The 18714-nt window shown below is 41.2% G+C and overlaps 1 protein-coding gene and 1 pseudogene across 4 annotated transcripts in view; one reads left to right on the top strand and one right to left on the bottom strand.

The window, feature by feature from the left end:
- The window catches only part of LOC149318725 (renalase-like), a 171492-nt gene that overhangs the window by 47412 nt on the left and 105366 nt on the right, over window positions 1-18714 (bottom strand). For all 4 annotated transcript variants that reach the window (XM_089510348.1, XM_089510349.1, XM_089510350.1 and 1 more), the window contains exon 5: window positions 7868-8041. In XM_089510348.1, the coding sequence (XP_089366474.1) occupies window positions 7868-8041 (174 nt within the window). The remainder of the gene's footprint in view (window positions 1-7867; window positions 8042-18714) is intronic.
- On the top strand, window positions 15316-15739 carry LOC149318726 (ubiquitin-conjugating enzyme E2 D3 pseudogene; annotated as a pseudogene).

Genomic DNA, 18714 nt, shown 5'->3' with positions numbered 1-18714 from the left:
TCCAGAGATCAGCACTCTTGTGACTGGGTCCAATGCTCACTAACAATGGGTGGGTGGTACTTCTGGACATTCACTCACTTGTAGATTCTCTGCATGCAAATGGCAACTATGAAGAAGTTTCTGAGCAGAACTAATACAGTATTCCATCTCAGCCTCTGCAGGCTGCTTAAAATCCCCAACACTGGCCTGTTCATACCTGTAATGATAAAGAACTAATATGAAGTCTATCAAGTGAAGAAAATGACACAGCTATGCTCCTTTTTATTGACATAGGTCCAAAGTTTGGAATAAAGCCAGATTTCTTTGACTACCCTGTTCCATGAAGGGTTAAGACTATTAGCCCTTTAGCATTCTTAATACTTGCATTAATAATTAGTATTCTTATTATTCCATCTGGCTCTGACTTTTCCAGAAACAATTTCTCAACTACAAGAAGCTGCTCATTGCTAGCATCAGCTTGCACCTCTTGAAGTACAAGAAACCTGGAACTATCAAGAACCGTATGGTGAATGTTTCCCTTTGTTATCTTCATTTGCCTTTATTGGTCAGTTTTTTGCACAGATATCTTGCCAACTGGGTAGTGAATTCACTATACTCTGTGGTCTGCACTGCAGATTCTACAGGATCATCATTTTTGGATGCCACCTGTTCATGGTATTTAAAACTATTCTCTGCTATGTATTACACAGTGAGACTAAGACCTGTAGCTCCAGAAACACCATTTTCTGCTGCCTTTTGTGTATATTGGTGCAATGGAACTGGCACCATGTCAGAGTGCCTACACAAAGCATGTAGGCAAGACAAAGAAGAATGCCGCCTTCTGTCTACATCCCACGGTTTGTTTCTTCTCTTGGCAAAGCCCACTCTCTGTAGGTTCCATACATCACACTTGGCCAAACATGCTATGCACTGAAAAGTGAGAAGAATGCTACAATTTGGTTCTAAATATGCACATGTGAAGTATCAATAATGTCTCTGTGTTTAGTATCTGGCAAAAAACGTCTGCAGTGCTGGCTCAATAGTCTTCATTATGAGTGGTTGCAGTAATATCCAGTGAATGTGATGAGCTAAGTATGTGCTTAAGAACAAAAATCCTGTACACCCTTACTCTTCCTATTCAGTAATGTTGATAGTTATTATTTTTTTTAAAGAGAGAATAAGGCACCATCTTCCAAAACCTCTTGAGATTAAACAGAAGTGCCCACCATCACAAGTATTTCTGTTTTGCTGCTAATAAACAGTATTGTCCTATTGCTGTTCTTAGAACAGAGTTGCAATTTGCAAAATTCAACCAAGTTAACAAGGAACAACAATAGTACAAAAGAGGAGGAGGACCATATGTCATAATGAGGTCTTGTGGGAAGCAATTCATCTGCAATTGCTGGTCTTCATTTTTTTAAAAAAAGATACAACAGTTATATAGTTCACTCCCCATGAGAAACCTGGTTTTCTTAGACAAATTACTACCAATGACTATTCCCTGCCGAACTCTCATTTTATAAATCTGTGTCATGTAGGATGAGCTTGCTTTGGTAATGTAGTTGCTTTCTTTTAATCCATCAGGAGCAGCTGGTTGAATCGGCTTAATGAATATACAGACACAATGGTCAACAGAGGAAGGATATTGATATTCTGGTGCAAAATCCAACATTGGTGTGGAGATCAGGCCTGGTGTGGGCTGGGAAGGGCTATGGCAGGGAGTAAGGTGGAAGATGAGAGTACTAAAGAACAATGTATAGTAGGCAGAATAATGGGTAAACTCAGACTGGCTTCAGTGTTCAAACAAAGCCAAGGTCACACCTATAGTAATGCTTCTGGGCCAATATTAAGAATTCTTCAACATTGTGAGATTCTAGGGGCCCTTTTGCACTACACAGTTATAGCACCACAACTGCACTTTAACTATTGTGGTTCGACCCCATGGAACACTGAGATTTGCATTTTAGAGAAGAGTATTTAGAATTCTCAAACAGAGAGCTCTAGTGCCTCACTAAACTACAAACCCCAGGATTCCATAGGATGCCACCCATGGCATAATGGCATAATGTGAAAGGACCCTAGATGCTGTCATGTTCACAGGACATAAGCTGGCTGATGAGATGGCAATAGATGGGAAAAGAAGACAGAGGGAGACTGACAATGGAACATGCTGCCTCAGAGTGTGGTGGAGTTTCCTTCTTTGGAGTTTTTAAACAGATGCTGGACATCCATCTGTTGGGGGTGCTTTGATTTTGAGTTCCTGGATAGAAAGGGGTTGCACTGGATGACTTCCAACTCTATGATTTTATGAGACACAAGATGCTCGGAATTCCTTTCATTCTCTGATGGTTTGAAAGAGAATGAGGTGGAATGAGGATGATGTCGCTATTGGGGCTTTTGGGAAAAGATGGCAGCTACAGTTAATTCCCACATTACATACACATTAGATGCAATGATATTGTGTATTTTTGTTAAATACCAAAGAAAACAAAAGGATGGCTAAAATATCTTTTCCACATCATAAATATATATATTACTGTCCTATTTAAGAGCAATGAAAGGTTGGGAATTGCTTATCCAGAAAGGGGAAAAGCCTCTGCAATTATCAAGGCTTTCCAGTTCTTTTTGTTTTGATTTTACCTGCGTTTTCATGGTTAACATCCAAACTCTTTCTTGAAATATCCTGGGTTTCCTTCCTTCCTCTCTCCTTTGGGTTCTTCCTCTTTCCCTGATCATGTGTCACACCTCAGGCAATGTTTCAGAAACTGACTTTCACCAGTTTCCACTGAGCCCTATTTAATTATTATTCAAGACTTAAAATGTTCAAGTGCTTTAGCAATATTACATTGCTTAAGCATTGGGATAATTTTCTTTTATTGCTAGCATTTATTTTTTCTTGCTTGATCTCTGTTGAACCTGGGTCTTGGAAACAATTGCTGTGTCTCTTGGTGGCGGCCAGTTTAGCTAGTGCTGCTATAACACAAACAGACAGCCACAGAGAGGTACATTTCATTTTGGAAATAAATGGTTAATTTAAAGTGACCTAGGAAGTGGAAATGAAAAATTCTTGATAGTGCTGGGAATTCTCTGGGAATACTTCAGGATGTGGAAAAAGTCATGTGGACCTCCAAAATAAAATCGGTTTGTACAGGAATAAAACCTAGAATTTTCAGTGATTTTTTTTTCTTATTTGACTTTAAGATGCACTGGCAGAAATGAAAACTGGAACAACACTCTGGGAGTTTGGCTGAAGGGCACAAATTTAGAAAATAAATGTAATACAAGGTGCTTTTGATAAATAATGGAGATGAACAGAAGTAACTGCAGTTGCCTATATAACCTCACCCACAATTAGAGGTGTCAAGCCCATTCTCCTTGTGTTGTGAAAAGGACAGATTACAATATGAAACGCTTCTACACTACTTGATACAACCCCCCCCCCCATGTGTTTCAGTGGGCTCACTCCTAACTAAGCATGCATAAGATTACAGCCTTAACAACATTGTTTTGCTGGGAAATGCACTCTTTCTAACATGGCCCAGGTCCATGCCATTTATATTGAGTGAATGAGATTTTGAGGACAGATATGAAAAGGTTGGAAAACCTATAATCCACCCATCTATGAATTAAGACTAACGTATGTAATTCCTCCACCTATAAAACAGCAGGCGGCAGCCAAAAGGACGGCACTCTGGTGTTCCTCATGCTTCATTGCCTTTTGCTCAATACTGGATTTAGGTCAAGGTCCAGATCTTGACCTTCTATGCCCCCAGTAAGCTGCACCTCTGATGGCCTTGCAATAGGGGCTATATGACAGCTGCATTCATTAGGGATGCTGCAATTATGGGACAAAGAGTGAAATGGGTAAGAGCAAAAAGAGGAGCAAGACTTTCTCGCAGATGGCCCACAGCTGGGGCTTTAAACAGAAGTGGCTCAAAGGACCACAGACCTTATTCTAACCTTGTCAGCACAAATTGCTGCTGTAGCAACATCTTTAAAACAGCAGCTCCTTTTAAAGGCTTGGCACAATTTACCTGAAAGAATGTATTCTTGGATACCACATGTAGCCTGCATCTCTGTGTGTGTGTGTGTGTGTGCATGTCAATGTGTATGTGTGTCAGAGGCTAGTGCTACACTGCAGAAATAAAACAGTTTGACACCACTTCAGTTTCCATGGCTCAATACGATGGAATTCTGAGATCTGTAGTTTGGTGGCACACCAGTGCATTCTCATAGGGAAAGCTAAATATCTCACAAAACTACAAATCTAGAATTCCTATCATGTTTAGTGGATTCAGACCTCAGAAACCAAGACAGCATGATATGTAGAAAACTAGAGCTTTATTTTGGACTTCCGGACAGAAATTCACCACAGACTTGGCTATGGCAAATCTGCATTTTCCCCAAATGGACTATTCTTTAAGACAGTGGTCCTCAAACTGTGCCCTTTAAGAGATTTTGGACTTCAGCGACCAAAAGCCTCAGCCATGTTGGACAACAGTCTGGTATTCTGGAAACTGAAGTCCAACATCTTTTAAAGAGCATAGTTTGGAGACTACTGCTTTAAGGGTTTCCCCTTTCCTTCCCAGCCCAGGGCCCCTGGCTTTGTTCCAGATCAAAGGGTTCTTTGAACATTTCTTCTTTCCTCAATTCCCCCCCCCCCCTTCATTATCATATCATCTGCACCAGGCAGGAAGGAGTCCTCTGTTTACCATCAGTGCTCTACCTCAGGAAATAAACAAGGCCATAAACTGCAGTTCACCACATTCAGTTTGCTTCACATGTACCCCCCTCCAATTGCTGTTCCCTTCTTTCGCCCTTCTTTCAGTTAGCTCTAGCGCTATTTCACCATATCATTTTATACCCATTCTCTCACATTCCTTATCATGACAGATCCATAGACATATGGATATGACATAGTATTGAATTGTGGCAGATAAAGTGGTGTCAAACTGCTTTATTTCTGCAGTGTGGGTACACCCTATGTTTAAGTGTGAGGAAGGGAGGGAAGAGTTTTGTTTCTAAGTTCCTTTCAGACAATAGCACTTTACAGACCGCCCAAATGGGCGGTCTTGCACCGCTGCCGGTTGCAGCGTGGAGGAGCCGCAGCAGCCAAACCGCGCGACTCCTCCGCGCTGCAAATAAGAAGCGCCAAAATGGCGCTTCTCTTTGCGGCGCGGATATGACGCCATGAGGTGCCAATGGCTCACTCGCAGCGTCATATGTGCTGTGCAATGTGCAGACGCAGCACGTCCACTACGTAAAAATGGCGGCCCCCGTGTGGAATGGGCGCCACCATTTTGTATGGACTCGGTCCGTATTAGGGTTAGGGGCGTCCGGAAGGGAAGGCCCATTTCTAACCCTAATACGGACCCAGTCCGTACTTTATACCTGTCTGTAACGGGCCAAACTTTATCAAATTGCTTCATAGCCAAAACAGAAAGAACCAGAGACTTCAAAATCAGACTGTAAGAGAATCTAAAACCTGACTAATTCATTCATCCAGGCCCAGAATTTTGAGTATGAAGCTATTAAAAGTTCCAGTACATCTAACCAGGTTGGTCAAAAAAGAAGGTTATTACCTCTTTTTTCCTGAGAAACTCATCATTTTAATACCTCTATGAGAAGCAAGTCCTGTTCATATTGGGAATGTCTTCACCTATTGAATTTTGCTGTTACATGTGTGGGAGAATTTTGTTTCACTTTATTTTTAAAGAATTTATCAAATTTACAAGTCACATATTCAAGACAAATTTAACCTGAAGTTTAAAAACCTCAATGTGACAGAAAGCAAAACTGATGGATTTTCCTCATCCATCTGTGAGAATATGTTTGTGTTCCTCAGGTGAGTGTCAATTCAACAACTCAGAAAGGACAGCTTTGACCTGTACAGTCCAGATAAGAGTTCCAATGAAAAGGACCATAAAAATTTAGACGAATACTCAATCTTGCACATATACAGAAATATCACTGCACCATCACTAAGACGAATAGAAAGATTGGGGGGAAAATATTATTAGCTTAAGGAAGTTGTTATTCAACTTTAAAGGTAGATTACAGAAATCCCTATTCACTAAATTCATGGGGTTAACAGCATATTCTAGCATTATATGAAATGTGGTGCCAGGTGTACATTAATATAGATCAAAATTCCTCTTTTACATGAGGTCAATTAGTTGAAAAGACAATAGTATCTAGTAAGCTGCTTTGAGAGCCTGAATAGGCTACTTAGGTACTGGAAATGTTTAAATAATACATTTAATATACTTTAATATTTTTTTAAAAAACTGGATTATTTAAATTCACCATCCATTAATCTACCAGATCCACTACTCATGCTTTACCTCTTTATGACCCCAGTACATTAATGTCTGCATGTATTAGATGCAGATGTCCACTGTCCTCATAGTTGACCCGTCAGTCAGATGACCAGTCAGTGGACATCTCCAGGTCTTTTTGGAGCAAAGGCTCTAAACCCTTTCTACATTTTGTCAGTTGTCAGTTCAGAGGGGGATGAGAAAGGAAGTATCTGATCTGTGGCTTTATGGTAAAACCAAGCACTGTCATTTGTACACATATCTAACACATCACTAGGTCCAAGCAAGACATATAATTTTGGAGGCCTTGAAACAAACTATGTTTGATTTGCATTTGTGCATATTTTTAAAGATTAGCATAAGGTGCAGGGGAGGGGAACCCTCTGGGCTTTAATCCTTTCTCCCTGTGCTACAGCCCTGATGAAATCTCATGTTCATTGTCTCACAGAAATTACTAGCAACATCTACAGTCCAGCTGCACACTGATTTTTCAGTAGACAAGGTTGTTTATCACACTATTTAGATCATCATGATAGCACACTTCCCTTTGTGTACAGAGAGGAGTCTATAAGTCTGGATTTGGTACAAGGATGGGTCAGTTTTCAGCATCTTGGGTCCTCTATGGACCACACTAGGCCCATAAAAATAATAATCAAAGAATGTGAAGCCATAATGGCTTCTGAATTGTTTCTGGTTTGGTTAAAACATTATGGTGCTTTAGGGCTCCCTCCTACTGCAAACACACTCCTAGATATATAAAATGTGTAAGTATAAATTCCAAATAGCAAATTTTGATTTTCAATTTTATATAAGGGACACCACCATTTTACTATGCCATTGTATTTAATGGGACTTGAGCATCCATGGATTTTGTTATCCATGGGGGGCCCTAGAACCAAACCCCAGTGGATAACAAGGCCCCACTGTAGTACAACACATCTTGCCCATAGTCACTTTCAATGGTATGTCCCCAAAGACCCACAAAAGCAGGAATCTGCTGAGAGGTGAGGGGGTACCTTAGACATTACACTGAATGATTGTAGCTTTATGTTTGTTTGTTTTGTCCATGGGGAAAATAAACACAATCAAATACTGATCTGGGTTCAGCAGCCATGACTATACAATCCATTTCTGGACCTGAGCATGTTTATGGAGGCATAGATGAAGGGTTGTAAAACTGTGAGTGGAAGAAATCAGTACATGCATGAATCAAACATTAAATAACAGAACAAGGACAACTGCTTGGAACAACAGCATTTTGATGTTTCCTTTCCTTTCCTTCTTTTTTAAAAAACTCTCTGACACCAATTTTATGAAAAGATATAACATGAACCATGTGCTTGCCAATGTATTTTCTTTTTCATTCAGAAAACCCTGCTGGTTCATTGTGCATTTTATTATGGACTGAATGTGACATTACATTTTTTTTTATTCCTTATAGCGTGGAGTTAACCTGTGTCTTTCAGAATAGCAACACTCAATTAAGTAGGATTCCCTCCCCCCCCCCCTCACTGCCATGATCTACACTTTTCATTGTTATTGTGTTTAAAAGGAATAATGGGAGCACTGACCTATATTGCGCTTCTTATTATCGATGGAGATGAAGCGTATGCAGGGATTATTGGAGATGTACTGTGCTGCCCAAGGGACATCAATCTGTGTGCCAGCTTCATAAAAAAGGCCCAGAGCATAGCGAGAGGAGTAGCTCACAGATTCCAGTTGTTGCCTTTGACTTTTGTTAATTACTGTGGAGGAGGGGGGGAAAAAACCAGAATTAGACAATTACTTTTCTCTCAGAGCATTAAACCTGCAAATAATACTATGGTTAAGCCGCTTAATCTTCCTCTAAAACAGCACTCATCTGTGCCTAGAAAAAGGCTATGCATCACTTCATAGCTTTAAATAAATAATAAAACAAAGGAACATGATTCTGGCCCTGAGTCTTTGTTATTAGTGCACATACATTTGTCAGATAAAATTTAGAAAATGTTAGAGTCTGTGACCTTAAGATGAAATCTTTTTTTTTCCTGCCCAAAGTGGAATGAGAAGAGGTGGAGAGATGTGTGTGCGGATGGGGGGGGGGGGGCAGAGAAAGGGAAGAAAGGAATAAACAATTAGATGAAACCACTTAACAAACCAAAGGGGGAAAAGATTACCACAACAGAATCTTGAGAGCCTATTATGACTAAAAGGAAAGGGGGGTGCTATAAAGTTGTATCAGAAACAGTACAAAATATATGTAACCAGATTACCAGTTAATGTAAAAAAAAAAAAGTGGGGGGAGAAAAAGAATTAATTCTCGGACAAATATCATATGACAAGTTTATACATACAATTTAGAGAATTTCAATAGTTAAAGTAAATTCCAAAAGTAATGAGACCAGGTACCATCTTAAATCCAATCCAAAGATGAAATGTGAAAGATTTATACCATTTGAAGAGAAACCAGATGAAATTTACAAATGGACTTACTGTATATTTGGACATTTGGGCTCCATCTGTACTGCAAAAATAATGCCGTTTGATAGCACTTTAACTGTCATGACTGAAAACTATGGAATCCTGGGATTTGTAGTTTGTTGTGGCACCAAACTGCAAACCCCAGAATTCCATAGCATTGAGCCATTGCACTTAAAATGGTGTCAAATTGCATTGTTTTTTACATTGCTAATGCAGCCTTGGTCAGCTTTTATTGAAATGTGCAACTAAAATGGTTAATTTTCCTTCTTTTGTGGCCTGCTTTTCTTACACAGGAACATTATTGCATACAATAGAGATCCCTTTTGAATGTAAATTTAAAAAGTAAAAATTTACCAGAAGAAGAAGAAACAACAACAAAATCCAATCCAAAAATGATACTAGGTCACTATAAATCAACCCCCTTCTTCCTGAAGAGATACAATTATGAGATCAAAAGAGGCAATGTTCCTGAGTGAACCTTCAGAGTTTAGGTTTACAGTGAAATGTCATACACTCTTCTTCAACCCCAGAAGAATGCAATTGTATTTTAAAAACAAAACTCAATCTTGAGATCTCCTGCCATGCTCTTGAAAATTTCTCTGTTTTAGTATAGGATATAAATTTAGAAATCTCAGATTGTTGTACATGATGTTTACATGATTGTTGTACACCATGGTTTCTAGAACAATTAATATTCCTATACATTCCAGGCTAGCCCCTGGATCTGATAAGCTTGGGAAAGGATTATCAATGATGGGTCAGCTCAGTAACATCACTAGGCTTGGTGTCACCCGGTGCAGTAACTCACTGTGTCACCCCCTCTTAGTGACCTCTTCCCATACCACACCATACAGCAGGGGTAGGCAACCTTTTTGAGCCGGGGGCCGGGTTGCTGTCCCTCAGACAACTGGGGGGGCCGAAGCCAAAAAATAAATAATTAAATAATTTTTTAAAAAAATTAAATAAATAAATAAACCGGGACAAATGTAGGACAAAATTTTCAAATGGAAGACACTTTTTTTTAAAAAAATGGAGGACACGCAAAAAAATTTGCTGATTTTTTAAAAAATGTTAATATAAATGCATGTTTCTGAGGCTTCTATAGACAATTGCCCCCCTTGCCCCTGCGCACGAGAGGCCAAAGGCCCTGGCGGCAATTGGCGGCAGGACCGGGCTGGGGCCGGTCCCAAGGCCTCGCCGGGCCGCATCCGGCCCGCGGGCCGCAGGTTGCCTACCCCTGCCATACAGAATCACCAGTAAGGGTTTTTTTGTAGCAATGTTACTCATAAACTATAATTCATGTACATATATCACTGAATGTAATGGCAATAGTTGTGACATAAACAACTACTAAAATAAAAATTAAGCCTTTAAATTACAATATTGTACATATAGCCTAAATGTATTTACATGCACATAGTTTCATGTGATTAAAGTTAAAATTTGGTAAGACGTGCTATATCTTAAGTTTAAAAAATAATAATTTCTTTTATACACACACACACACATACACATACACACACACACACACACAGAGTCGTCCCCCTGGGATTCATGGCCTTGGAACTTGCGGTTTTGATAATTCACAAGGTCGCTGCCACACATGCTCCCTCTCCTCCCTCCCTCCTGCTCCTTTCCATCCTCTCCCTCCCCTCCTTCCTTACCACCTTCTTTTCCCCCCTCAGGCCTAGCTTTGCCTCGGGGGCTGGAAGGGGGCCTTCCCTCACTCGGGTGGTAGAGGCAGGCCCTGTAATCCACACCAGCTGGCCACCATGGAGATTTGCCTTCCTGGTGGTGCTCAGGGCCTGGCATACATGCGCCCCGTCCCGTCCGCTGCGGCCAATGGGTGCCTGCTTGCTTCCCATCTCACCCCCGTTGCCCCATAGCTGGCTGAGCTGAGCCAATCACAGGGTGACAGGGATGAGATGGGAAGCAGGGGCACCCACCCATTTGCTTCTCATGTCGTCCCATTGCCCTGTAGCCGCCTCAGCTAAGCCAAGCTCAGGGTGACAGGGACAAGATTGGAAGCAAGCAGGCACCCATTAGCTGCGGCAGAGAGGGGGGCAGGGTATGTCGGGCTCCAAGCACCACTAGGAAGGCAAATCTCCATGGTGGCCAGTGAGTGCAGATTACAGGCCCTGTGCCCTACCTCACTCCCACTGGACTGAAGGAAGGCCCCCTACCAGCCTCCAAGGCCTGGGGGGGGGGGGCGGGAAAGGAGGTAAGAGAGGAGGGGAGGGAGGGCCTTGAATATTCACGAAATTTTGAATCTGCGGGGGGGGGGGGTGAATGGATCCCCTACGAATCCGGAGGGTCAACTGTATGTGTGCATGCATGAGTGTGTGAGTATATACAAATGTGTGTGTGTGCGTGTGTAGTGGGGTGAGGCTCTGTGGGAGGAAGTTTCTTGAGGTCAATATTCTGACTAAAATTTCTAGACATATATATGAGTATATATAGCAACTTGTATCATAAACATAAAAACATAACAATGCTTAATAATTACAGATCCCTTAACAAATATAGAATTTTGATGAAGACCAGCATTCGGGTGAGAAATGTTTTACCTGTTCCTCGCTTTCAACAGCATGGTGGAAGAGATAAACCACTGCTGACTTTTCTAAAAACCTGCAGTGATTTATTAATATATTGGTACAGTTGGCCCTTCTTATACACTGAATTTTTATACACAGATTCAAGCATCCACGGTTTGAAAATGTTCAAAAAAAGTATAAATTTCAAATAACAAACCTTGATTTTCCATTTTTTAAATAAGGGACACCATTTTGCTTCGTCATTATATTAATGGGACTTGAGCATCCATGAATTTTATCTTGGAACCAAACCCCAGCATATAACAAGGGTCCACTGTATATTCATTTTCTTCAGGACAGTATTCTAAGGGGGAGTGTTGCCATCAAAATCTTTATTCATAACAACAAGCAGTCTTGTTTCAGTTGATTGTGGTACCCAAAGTTTTATAAATATAAGTAGATTGCTTTCTTATGATCTTTTAAACCACAGGTCAGATTCTGGAGGAATGCTACTCATGGGACAGTTGTGGATTGGGAGAAACCCTCTTGTGCAACAAACCTTCCCTTTTCCTCATATGTAACAATAAGAAAAGCAAAATGTAACACACTGGCTTGAAAATCAGGCACTGAGAGTGTGATGTTACCTAAAGCAGATCTTTACATGAAAGTGTTCGACACAGCTTGAGGAAAAGGACAAGGAAGAATATTGCGTAAAGCAAAGAGAAAGAAGTTTTATTGGCTAAGTGAAAGTGACGTTTCCTTAAAACTGTGGGAACTGCCAGTGTCAGCAGTAGGCATTTGTGGGCTGTATACTGCTTTGCCTCACCCAGTGGCAGTGCTAATGCAAACTTTAGAGTCACAGGTCCCACAGGGCAATAGGAAGGGCTGCTAATCCAGAACTGTCACACACTTTGACTGCATTTGGAGCCTCCACCCTTACCCCTTGGCTCATCCATCCATCAGTACCTACGTCACCCACGGGCAGGGAGGCTGAGTTACTCTTTAAAACAGGGCATGCTTCTCTTCACATGGGTAACTGTACTTTCCCCTTGCTAGCCTGCACGGCTTGTCTGTTCCTGAAGAATATGCAGCATCTTGCACAGTGACCCATATTTAGGTTTCAGTGACATCTGTGCAACAAAACTCACCACCAGGAGAAAGGAAGGCATAAGGAAAGGCTGCAGTTTCCAGGTAGTAATCTAAATATTGGGAAATTATTTTTTGGACTACGATTCCCTCAGTTTCCTAGCCAGTGTGCCCAATGGCCACAATAGCTACAACATTGGTTCCAAAACTTAGGTCTAACATGTGTTTTGGACTTCAACACCCAGAAGGTCCAGCCAATCTGGCCAAGTCAGGAATTCTGTGAGGTGAAGTCCCAAACACCTGGAAGATCAATGCTTGAGAACCACTGAAACATTTTCCAAGTTCTTTTACAACCTGGAGTTTTACAGCCACCATTTAAGGCAGTGGTTCTCAACCTTCCTAATGCAGCAACTCTTTAATACAGTTCCTCATGTTGTGGAAATACCCCCCCCCCCATGGTGTCTTGGGTTCCTAAGACCATCGGAAATATGTATTTTCCAATGGTCTTAGGCGACCTCTGTGAAAGGGTCATTTGACCCCAAAGGGCTCACAACCCACAGGTTGAGAACCACCGATTTAAGGGAAAGAATGCCAGCAACCAAGCTGGCTGTTCACACTCCTCTTCAAATACTCTAGTTTGTTCCTTCTCTCATCTACTTAGGCAGTGATCCCCAAATTTCTGGTCCACCAGATGTTTGGGATTTCAGCCCCAAGAATCCCTCACTATTCACCAAGCCGGCAGGAGCTGCTGGGAGCTGTAGTCTAAAACACCTGAAGGACTAAAGTTTGGGACTCACTGTGCTTAGGAGCCCTGCTTATTACACCTCTTTCATCTCCTGTTTCAATGTTGTTGAGTTGGGTGGGAATCACTTGAGTTGCAATATGGCAACTCTGTGAAAGCAAGATACAGAACCAATTACCAATCAATGTAACAAATCTGCAACATTTCCAACTGCTGGCCTTCCAGAGGCTTGACGACCTCCATTTTGTTGTTCTTATGTGCCTTCATGTTGTTTCTGACTTCTGGTTCTAAGGAGAACCTATGGGGTTTTCTTGGCCAGATTTGTTCAGAAGAGCTTTGCCATTGCCTTCCCCTGAGGGTGAGAGCATGTGACTTGCCCAAGGTCACCCAGTGGGTTTAATGGCTGAGCTGGGAATCAAACCTTGGTCTCCAGAGTTATAGTCCAACACTCAAACCATTACACCATGCTGGCTCCTGGGCCCACCGTCCTTCACGACAATTGTTTTCAGTGTTAAACTTCTCCTATTGACAAGTTTTTCTTTATATTTCATCAACGTTTACTTTCTTTTAACTTTGGACCATTAGTTTTGACTCTGCCCTATAGGACAGCAAAGAGCAAGTTTATGTATCACTTCATGTATTTGATCACCACTACCATGTCCTGAGTATTTTCTTCAACTTTTCCTTACCCTAAATCCCAAACATCTTTATTACCCTCCTTTAAACCTGTTCAGATTCAAATATGTCCAACTAAAATGCAACATTACTTTTTGCAATCTGGATACTCTTGATTCTGCTGCAGTAGGTAAACTTTGTATGCTAGTCTACTAAGACACAGGCAAAGTTTATGTTCTACTCTGTTGTTTACTTGCACCATTTTGTCCTTCTTTCTTTCTTTCTTTCTTCATGGGTGTCTCTTCTTTCTCTTTGCAGCCCTGATCACTTCATGGCTCTGGGCAGCAGTAAAAACTAGAGGCTGCTGTTACTAAAATCAAAGCTAAAGAACCTGGATACCATTTTCCATTCTTTCCCCCCAAAATTAAGCCTGTGTCTCTGTACACATGAATGAGATTGCAAGTAAACAATTTGACTGTTGTTGTTATTGTTGTGTGTCTTAACATTGTTTCCGACTTATGGTGATCCTAAGGCATACCTATCATGGGGTTTTGCTGGAAATAATAATTCAGAGGTTTGTCACTTCCTCCTCTTGAGGCTGAGAGCATGTGACTTGCCCAAGGACATCCAGTGGTTTTAATGGCTGAGCAGGAATTGAACCCTGGTCTCCAGAGTCATAGTCCAACACTCAAACCACTACACCTTTATACACATTAATAAAAGACAACTGTTTACTTTATCCTATCAACTGAATGGATGTTTGTATATCTCTGTATTCTGTTCAATTCCATTTGGTGTTAATTACTCTGCTAGAGAGGTAAGACCAGTATCTGTCAAGTTGCCAATAGGTTATAAATATTCAGGTTAACACTGCATTATACTTTTTCGCAACTCCATCACACTGCTTGCTCATGTCCAATTTGGCATTGGCAACAATCCCATAATCTGCTTTGTGTGGGCTACTGTCAGGCCAAGTCTATGCCTGCCCACTATTGTTGTTGTTTGCCTAAACACAAAACTTGGAAATATGAAACTGTAGAATAATAAAGGTGCTGGACTACAGTTTATTCTTATAAGTGGAGTGAAAACCTTGATTGTGGTTCTCAAGAATTATTCAGAGACAATAATCCATACGCTGGCCATTCATGTATAAATCCAGCTGAAGGCCAGCTGGCAAAGAAAACACTCATAGGCAACATTTAGTGATCATGCTCTCTACATTGAGAAATGTTGAGTTTATGCACAGGCTAAGTAAGCTAAAGGTTATGGCAAGGTTAACAACCCCTGTAGATATATAGAGAGATCTTGTTGCACCTTTGAGACTAACTGAAAGAAAGAAGTTGGCTGCATGAACTTTCGTAGACTTGAGTGTACTTCCTCAGAGGCAGGGAGTGAGCGAGCGGCTCCATCCTCCACATGCAGGGAGGGAGTGTGGTGACGGTGGTGGCACAGAGGCAGGCTCAACCAGGCTGTGGCAGTGAAGGAGGGGAAGGCAGTGCGGCAGCCACAGCAACCATCAGCCACAGTGGCCACCACTACCAACCACCCCAGCCCAGCGACTCTCGCTCTTCACCCAGGAAGGATGGCACAGGAACTTAGTGACTTAGCTTGTGACTCACCAGCCCAGTATTCTGCAGGCCCAGTTGGAAACGACATTTTTCACTGGCAAGCCACAATTATGGGCCCTAATGGCAGTCCATATCAAGGTGGTGTTTTCTTCCTGACAATTCATTTTCCTACAGACTACCTTTTCACACAAGGTTGCATCTATAAAAAGAATTTATAATCCAAACATTAACAGTAATGGCAGCATTTGCCTTGATATTCTAAGGTCACAGTGGTCTCCTGTTTTAACTATTTCTAAAGCTCTCTTATCCATTTGTTCACTGCTATGTGACCCAAGTCCAGATGATCCCCAAGTGCCAGAAATGTCACACATCTCTAAAACAGACCAGGACCAGTAGAACAGAATATTCTGGGAATGGACTCAGAAGTATGACACATGATGCTACCTTAAATCAGAATAACCTGCATTATAGCTGGAATAAACTTTAAATTAAAAAAAAGTCTACTTCTTCAGACGCTTTTGATGCGTTTGGAAATGAAGTGGCAAGTCCAGTTTTAACGATGGTCATTTGTGAACAAAGGCACTGGAAACTAGCCTTTGTGTATGAAAATGAAATGGCATGTCCAGTAGAATGAACTTTGTTTACAAATGACCATTTTTAAATCTGGACTTGCCACTTCACTTCCATACACAATGGATTTGGAATTTGAATTGACATTCTCACACACTAATGGCATATGCAGGTCTGTCCCTGGCTTTCCACTTCGCTAAATGCATCTGAGGAAGTTGACTTAGATCTAGGAAAGCTCATGTTGCCAACTTCTTTCTTCCAGTTAGTCTCAAAAGTTCTACAAGGTCTCTCTACATAATGATTCAACAGATTAACATGGTTATATCTTTGAATTCAACCCTTGTAGATGTGGGGATGAATTTTGCATGGTTGTGGGCCACAGAATCACATTTTTATAGTGGGAAATGTGACTAAGAAATGACAAGAAGTCACTTCCAGTTTAAATTTCTGAGTATTTGAGGCCATACAAGCTGTTCAATCAAGGGTGGGATTACTGCATAATACTGCTCCAGGTGGCATTTTTTTGGACATTTGATGGGTGATTTTTGTGTCCCCCACCCCCCCGACTTTTAGGTGTGTGAGGATTTTAGGAGCTAAAAATTGGGGGTTGAGGCCACATGTGATTTGCAATCTGTATTTTCTTCACCATGCTTTAGGACATAAGTCTGTAAAATATATGGGATCTCTTGAATTTTATATATTTCAGGGTCTCAGGATGTTTTAATCCAGCCCCTGGAGTTCTCCTGTATGTTTAGACTGTTGAAAAAAACACCTCTGCCTCAATTTATTGGAACTCTTCAATCATATTAATCTCTAAAATAATGATCCTTCAGGAACATGGCTTCAGCCTCAAACTGAATTGTCACTTAAATAGTTAATACTAAAACAGCATATAAAACACAAGCTCTCCTTACCATGGCCTGTGCCAAGCAAAACAATCTTCCACCAGTTAATCTTTTAAAATAAAAGTTTATATGATTATTCATTTACTAGTGCACTTTCAAGAACCACAAAATATCATCCCTCCCTCATTTCTGTAAAGCCAGGTAATGTGGTTTAATAAGTGTGTGTTTGTGTGTGCGCGTGCGCGTGTGTGTGCTCGCACTGTGCCTAACACTTTCTTCTAAAGATCTGCTTTAGGTAATATCACATTCTCAGTGCCTGATTTTCAGGGAGATATATGCTTTCAGACTGCACACTTATATAAAGTATGAGATGCTGGAGCATTGCGTGATTTTGAAAATGTAAGTTAATTGAGTCATAGATAGAACACACCACTACAACAGAGGCAGAAACAGGATTCTTGCTCATAACTGTTCCACTGGCAATTTAATTACAATGAGACAGAGATGTGGTTGTATTCATCAGAAACCAAGAACAAAATTGAATTATCATTTGTATGCAACACCTCTTTCATTTTTTTTTTAAATATTCCTATCATTCCACTGCTGTAGATGAGATAAAGTCATTACCATTTTATGGATTCTAAGGATCAAAGCTTAAGTTGTTTTTTATTGTTTTTTGTCAACACATTCCATAATCCCCAGACAGCAAGTCCAATGGGCATGCTGGCTGGAGGGGATTTTCAAAAATAATTTTTCCAAGGGCTGGAAACCAAGACATAAAAATATGGACACCAATGTACAGAATCCAGAAAGATACTCTGACAAACAATAAGAAATTAACCTTTAGAAATCTAGAGGATATAAAGAAACGAAACAAACCCCACCGAGAATGAAGTGAGAATTTAGCCTGAATATTTAACATTGGCCTTGTCTGTTGGGCCAACATTCTGACACTGTCCTATTCAGACGACACAAAACCTAATCCCTGCTTCTGGTGCAAGGAGTCCAGATGTCCATCAGATTCTGCACCAAACCAGGAGATAACTATGTTAAAATGAATTTTTTAAAGTTACGTGTTGCTCCAGATCTTCCGGAAGAACTGGGTCCCTCTATTCTCACACTGCCATGGTTGTCTGTATGGGTGTCCTGCTGGGCCACCCGGTTATCTGCTACTTTTGCAGATCACTCGTTCTGAGATCAGAATGAGATATCCAGTATGTGACCATCACCAGGTGCCTCGTTCTGACAGAAGCAAGCAACCCATGGCAATGGCAGACATGCCAGGCGGCCCAATGGGTTGGCCACATAGACAGACGATGGAGGAATGGAGGGCCAGGTAATGGAGCCATGTCAGGGCAGTTGCAGGCCTGGATACTCTGGGATGCCCCCAGAGTATCCTGGCCAAATTAAGACAAGGCTGTTAACTTACATGTGAAAGAACCATGGGTCAATGGTCATCATGAGTAATGTACTAGGGTCAACTAGGGCTGGCTTGTCAGATTAGCTGCTCAGTGGTCTTTGACACAAACACATCCTTGAAAAAGGTAGGAGAGAACCAGTAACAATACTGATCCGGATGGACCACTTGCATGGCACAAGGGTGTTTCCTGTTTTCCTCGGCAGATAGTGGAAGAATTGTGAGGAAAGGTGCCAGGAAGAAGGAACTGGAACGCTGCAGCACAGACGCGGGGCAAAAACGGGCAGCACAGACCCACCCGTCTGTACTGCCCCATTGTCTCCTTCCTCTGGCTGAGGCCAATATATTACTTATAATTAAGACTTATCCCCCCCCCCCCCAATCTGTTTAAAGTAACACCCAAGGTACCTTACATAATAGCTGGACACACACACACACACAGAATATGCTTCGTGGCCATTCCATAAGATATAGTAATTTTTAAGAGAAACAAATGTAGTAATTTGTAGGCTCACACTATTTGTTCATATATCATATATATTCATGTATAAGTCTAAACATTTTGGTCAAAAAATTGACCC

Source organism: Sceloporus occidentalis, unplaced genomic scaffold, assembly GCF_023333645.1.
Source record: "Sceloporus occidentalis isolate IW3139 unplaced genomic scaffold, rSceOcc1.0.p SCAF_2, whole genome shotgun sequence".
Taxonomy (NCBI): domain Eukaryota; kingdom Metazoa; phylum Chordata; class Lepidosauria; order Squamata; family Phrynosomatidae; genus Sceloporus; species Sceloporus occidentalis.
Note: the sequence above shows the minus strand (reverse complement) of the source record. Positions and strands in the feature narration are given on the sequence as shown.